We start from the raw sequence: 6,629 nt of genomic DNA on the forward strand, positions 1-6,629 counted from the left end.
CAAGTCAAGTCAAGTCAATTTTATTTGTATAGCCCTTAATCACAGACAGTCTCAAAGTGCTTTACATAGCCACAATCGACATCCCCGATCTTAACCCCCAGGAGGGCAAGGAAAAACTCAAAAAACCTCATTAGGGGAAAAGTGAGAAACCTTGAGAAGGGACCACAGATGGGGGAATCCCCCTTCCAGGATGACCAGGCTGCAATGGATGCCAACTGGGCAACATTTGACACATACAATGATGCTATGCAATAATAGATAAGATGAGATTTATTTGTGATTTTCTTGAAAGCTTCAATGCATTAGCCACAATGTACAGTGACAATTACAACCATGACAGAAAGTCTAATGATGCAAGGACATTAAAGAGGTTTTGTGATGGTGGCAGTCCTTTTTCAAGTTTTTAAAATGGTTAAAGTAAAGCAACACCTAATGTACTACTTGCCATCAAGTATAAATATGCATTTATGTGTAATTGTGAGAATATTTTTTTTTAAACCCCAAAATGTTTTACATTTTGTACTAATGTACAAGTTCTCTGTACATAAATGTAAAGTTATATGTAAATATCTTTGCTATATTTCCGTCACAGACTTAACAGCTTCAAACAGAGACTGAGTGGTTAGCAATATGGCCCAAAATTCACATCTGCTATAAATTGTATTAGGGCTGTCCTGACTAGTCGACGTAGCCGATGACGTATTTACGTTGGCGTACAGAACAAAATGTCGATGTCGCGTGTCGATGACGTAAATACGTTAGTACGCACAACATACCGTCTAGGGGTGATGACGTATATACATCAACACGCGCATACCTTCAGTTGTAAACACGTGCGCACAGCAGAAAAGAAAGGAGAAAAGCATAAATGGCGGAGGCGGCCTGGATCCGAGCGTTTCAGACGGGGAACAGGAGAGCGGCACTCCGAAACAGCTAAAAAAGCGGACAAGAAAGTCCAAAGTATGGACATATTTCAACACAAAGTCCAGTGATTAGGTGTCTGTAGCCTTTGTCAATCAGCGATGAATGAACACCTGAAGCGACGTCACCTGAGTGTACTGCTGGAAGACGATAGAAAGCAACAAGCTAGAGGTTTTTAAGTCCATCTAACTAATATGACAGAAGTTTACTGAAGTTGTTTCTATGTGCGACAAATTAATGTGCATCGTAAGTTTAATTTCTCAAAGCAGTGGTTTTCAGTCAAAGTTACAGTGCTGTGTTTCAGCTTTGAGCATTATGTAGCTAACATTAGCGGAGCTCTTTCACTCCAGTCAAATTGTTTTGGTGCTTGTAGGTAACGTTTCTGGTCCAACAGAGTAGTCACATGGCGCGTCATTCTCTGCATGATGCACTGTAGTGAAAAAACATTTAATCATGAAGGCTCATTATGTATTTGTAGCCAACTTAATCATTTTGATAGTACGCTAATATAGCTACTATAGATATATACAGCATGAGTTGCCTTCATTATAAGGCTTCCAAATCAACACTGGGAAATCCAAAAAGCTGGTGGTGGATTTCTGCAAGCATCGGCACTCTCCACCTGCACCAGTGAATATCCAGGGAACATACATTGAGAGGGTCTCAACTTACCAGTACCTGGGTGTTCATCTGAACAATAAACTGGACTGGCGCGACAACACAGACGCTCTCTATAGGAAGGGTCAGAGGAGACTCTTCCTACTCGTTCAGGGGACACTCCTCAGGAACTTCTATGACTCGGTGGTTTCATCGGTCAGTTTCTATGTAGTGGTCCTTTGGGCAGGAGGCATCTCGGGCCGGGACAAAAAGAGACTGAACAAACTAGTGAGGAGGGCCAGCTCTGTCCTGGGATGCTCCCTGGACTCTGTGGACTCAGTGTCGGGCAGGCGGATGACAGCGAAACTGTCATCAATGCTGGACAACCCAGCCCACCCACACGACGACACTATTAGAACACTCCACAGCTCCTTCAGTGATAGACTGTTACACCCTCGCTGTGCGAAAGAGAGATTTTGCCACTACTTGCTGCCGGCTGCTGTCAGACTTTTTAACAAGAACATTAGGTCAGGCCTACAAATGGGCGGGCATCAGTGCAATTGTGCAGTCCTCGGATACAATACACACTAGTACTGTGCTTTATCCAATGCTGTACTTAAATAGTGACCAATGCTGTATTTTGTTTACCATTGCAGTATTCGTATCATTACAGTATTTTCTATCCTTGCAGTATTTTTTGTCATTGCAGTACTTTTACCATTACAGTACTTTTACCATTGCAGTATTTTATCACTGCAGTTTTTTTTCTATCATTGCAGTATTTTTATCATTGCAGTACTTTTACCATTACAGTACTTTTATCATTGCAGCGTTTTTATTTATTTCCCCTCTGTACCAGGGACAGACATTTGGAGTGTTTCCTTACACTTGTATATGTTGTGGGATGTAAGTGTGTATATACATGGGGATTTGTGTATATTCGTTTATACTGTGTATATTTGCATGCTTTTTATGTATGTCTGCTGCTAATGTTATACATTAACGGCTACATTACGCCGCTTTGGTGATGTAACACTGCAAATTTCCCCTTTGTGGGACTATTAAAGGACATCTTTATCTTTATGTAAGGCTTTTAATTTTTTGTGGCTCCAGACAGATTTGTTTTTTATTTTATTTATTTATTTTTTTTTGGTCCAATATGGCTCTTTCAACATTTTAGGTCGCCGACCCCTGCTTTAGACTTTCTCGTCCGCTTTTTTGGCTGTTTTGAGGTGCCGCTCTCCTGTTCCCCGCCTGGAATGCTCGGATCCTGCGACTATGCTGTTCTCCTTTCTTTTCTGGTGTGTACATATGTTTACAACTGAAAATATGCATATGTGGATGTATATACATCAACGACACTCAACGGTATGTTGTGCGTACTAATGTATTTACGTCATCGACACGCGACGTCGATTTATTTTGTATTTATTTTTTTAAACGTCGTCGACGGTATGTTGTGCGCGCCGACGTATATACATCATCGGCTACGTTCTCTACATCGACTAGTCAAGACAGCCCTAACGCTTTCAATTTGATGCAGTGCGTGTCTGGCCCCACTCACAAATAAGGACATACATTAGACCTTGTCCTTGCTTTTGGTTTATCAAGCTTAAGTTTGAAAGCATTGGACAATGTGAATTCTGATCACATGACAGTCCTCTTTGATGTTGTGTTTTCCTCTGCTACATTTAAACCTACTAACAAGTGAGTGCAGCCGTTGGATTTTCAACCACTCACTGCTTGTCGATTCTCTGAAATCTTTTGATCAGCTCTGTGTGTCCTCTCAAACACATAGGAACTCATCTCTTGGTTCCACTCTTCATGTCGTAATATTTTGGATTCTGTGGCTCCATTAAAAATTACGCGGCCAAAAGTAAGACCGGAGCCATGGTTTAACAAGAGAATTCACGCAGCTAAACAAGAATGTCTTAAAGCTGAACGCAGGTGCAAAAAAGACAGGCTGAGGTCAAATCCTAAAAGACTGCCGGCGCTGTTACCAAAGCAAGGTGAAAGAGTCCAAAAGGGAATACTTGTCCAGTCTTATTCAGGCAAATCATCATAATCCTCTTACACTATTTAAAACTATCGATTCCGCACTTCAGTCCCATCAGCAGATTTGCACAGACTCGTCCCCTGCTAATGCGCAATAGATTTTTGCAGTTTTTTACAGACAAGGTTGCTACAGTTCGGGCTCTTGTTTCGAACGCTACATTTCACCCCTCTGTCCACATTCCATGTTCCGCAGTGTTGGATTCCTTTGAGGCGGTCTCCTTGTCATCTTTGGAGCATGTGGTTTGCCATATTAAGACATCCGGCTCCCTGTGTGATGCTGTCACTCCTCAGTTCTTTAAGGAGGTTCTCCCAAGTATTGGTGAATCAGTTTTGGCTTTTATCAACAGCAGTCTGTTTTCTGGTGTAGTCCCCGAACATTTTAAACATGCTGTGGTGAAACCCCCTGCTTGACAAACGTAGCCTTTATCAAGATATGCTGTCGAGTTTTAGACCTATTTCCTTTTATTTCTAAAATTCAAGAAAAGTTGATCCACATGCAGTTGGGTCTTTCTTGGATGGACACAATGTCATGGAGTTTTTCGAGTCAGGGGTTTGACGAAAATGCATAGCCCAGAGTGAGCCCTGCTGCAAGTTTTTGATGACATCAGAATGCCCGTATTGTCATTATACTAATGTACGAGATTGGAGAGCTTCCAATCTCCAGTGGAAATGTATATAATAAAATAAAATAATAAATAAAATAAAAAAACAAAACAAAAAGAGTGTTGAAAAAGTGCAATGGGTGACTCATAAAGTTACAGTTCTACAAGGCAAAGGTAGTTGTGTGCGAGAGTTCTGCGTGGAGATGGCTCTCGGGACAGAAACAACTCCTGTCCAATGACAATGGAGACTACGTGTGTATTGTCTTGTTGGAGCTAACTGCAGTGTTCAGAATAGTGGACCGCACTATTTGTAACTCCTTTCGCGTTCAATACTTACTTTACATTTTAATATGAAATAATGTCTTTAGTCAATGTGCTTTTGAACCACATTAAACAAACTATGAAATAAAAGAAGGAAATAAATGAGAGTTGCCTTTGCTGCAGTATTCTTCTGGCTTGTTTACAGCATCAGGTGTGCATTAGTGGTTGCACTCTAGAGTAGTTTAGATCGTATAAGGCTGGCAGAGCCTTCTGTGTTCGCCTGGGTTGCTCTGAGTCCCGTTCTGCTCCTCTGTCATATGGTGTTCCACTAGGTTCTGTTTTGGGACCATTTCCGTTGTACTTGCTGCCCCTTGGTTCCATCCTACGAAAACATGGAATTTCCTCTCATTGCTATGCGGATGACAGTCAGACCTATGTCCTCCTGAGCAAAAAAAAAGAGGCTCTCTCTCTTTGATTTCACTTTTGTCCTGTCTAGAGGAAATCAAAATCTGAATTTCAATGAAAAGAAGACGGCGGTTATGGTGTTCGGTCCTAGTGGCCCTTCTCCTTTCAACCCTGTTGACCATGGCCCCCTGGCATTTTATCTAAAGCCAACAGTCTCGAACTTGGGTTTTAAATTGGTCAGTGATTTTGAATTAGATTGGCAAATCAATGCTGTTGTTCGATCCATCTTTTTTCATTTTAGGCCGCTGGCTAAGGTAAAGTATCTCTTTCTCAACAGCACTTCGTACCAGTAATTTCTGCCTTCGTCCCATCTCAGCTTTATTTTGTAGTTGGGTTGGTTGTATGTGACCAACCTATATTTTTTTCTATTCTATTCTCGTTCCATTGTGAAATTTGGGCACAGACTAGAGCCCTGACTCAAACTTTTGAAGTCGCACGCGGCAGTGTCATACCCCCTACGTCATGCAGAAGAGGCTTGCGCAGTGATCATAGAATGCGACAACACTTTGCCGGTAAAACTTACAAGCTGGTTTATTTTGGCTCACTGCAGCACTCTCTCTCTCTGCTGTGCTGGTGGATCTGCCTTTCAGAAGCAGATTTCCCTGACCACAGCACCATCTGAATGGTTCCTTGTCACAGAATATCAGCAGTATGTTTCCTTGTGTATGTTTGCTTTTTCCCCTTGAGTCACATGCACTACGGAAGGCAACGGGCAACACGATTTGCCGAAATTTGAATAAATGTCAGTCTACTGCAACTCACAACAAATAGAAAACTATTTGCCAAAGTAAACGTTAAAGAGTTTGTTTTCATTGAACTATAAGACATGCATCTGAGCCGAGGAGGGCCACACACTTTTTGTTAGACGTTTTAAACCAAATCACCAAAGTTGTTTCATAAATATGTGCTCAAAGGCATTTAAACTAAGTCAAGTTTTGGAGTTTTTTTTCCCCAAAAATATGACACCATTTTACCCCTTTTTTCAACAAACAAATATCGACTTCAAATATCGGTTATCGACCCCCTTGACCTCTAACAATCGGTATCGGTATCAGCCGCTGGAAAAAGCACATTGGTCTATCACCAATATGTAGCCACTCGATTCCCAGAGTGCATTGCAATACATTGAATTAAGTTATTAGGGCGTTAATCCTTGTCATATATGTGTGTTTGTTTTATCAATAGTTGAATGTCTGTCTTATTTAACACTCACATTTATTTATTTTATTCATTATTATTCATTATAAACAGTGAATTTAGGTTGTGTGTAAATTGTAAAATAGTAACATCAAGGTCAATTCCACAATTCAGTTGACACTGCATTAATCATTACTGATAAAATATAAAATAAACACATAGAACTACTGTCGTATCACTGATTGTTATATAAATCTAAAGTAAATAAATTATGATATAGATTAATTTCTAATTAAATATGACTGCTTTAATTGTTTGCACCTGTTTAAATTTAATTTTGGGCCAGTTCAGTGACCTTTTCATGAAATGAAATGAAATGCAAGGTCAAGTTTAAACCACAAAATTCACGTGAGTTTTACTCCATGACACGTTCCAGCTTCAGTACACACAAGTTTTGTTTGTTCTCGTGTACAATTTTTGTTAGTGATCAAGATTTGCCCTATTGAGTATATTTATTAATGTTTTAACAGATGAAGTTCAAGTCTTAAGTTCATTGATGACATTTTTTTTTCTTGCAGCAACTCGAGATCA

The 6,629-nt window shown here is 40.3% G+C and overlaps 1 protein-coding gene across 1 annotated transcript in view; it reads left to right on the top strand.

Annotated features, from left to right (window-relative positions):
- The window catches only part of derl2 (derlin 2), a 37,239-nt gene that overhangs the window by 1,606 nt on the left and 29,004 nt on the right, over window positions 1–6,629 (top strand). The window contains exon 2 of the mRNA XM_088281232.1: window positions 6,617–6,629. This exon is cut by the window's right edge and continues 53 nt beyond it. Coding sequence (XP_088137358.1) covers window positions 6,617–6,629 — 13 coding nt within the window. The remainder of the gene's footprint in view (window positions 1–6,616) is intronic.

The sequence above is a fragment of the Idiotropiscis lumnitzeri genome, chromosome 18 (assembly GCF_059441095.1).
Source record: "Idiotropiscis lumnitzeri isolate Australia: NSW breed Sydney's pygmy pipehorse chromosome 18, RoL_Ilum_1.0, whole genome shotgun sequence".
In the NCBI taxonomy this organism is placed as follows: Eukaryota; Metazoa; Chordata; class Actinopteri; order Syngnathiformes; family Syngnathidae; genus Idiotropiscis; species Idiotropiscis lumnitzeri.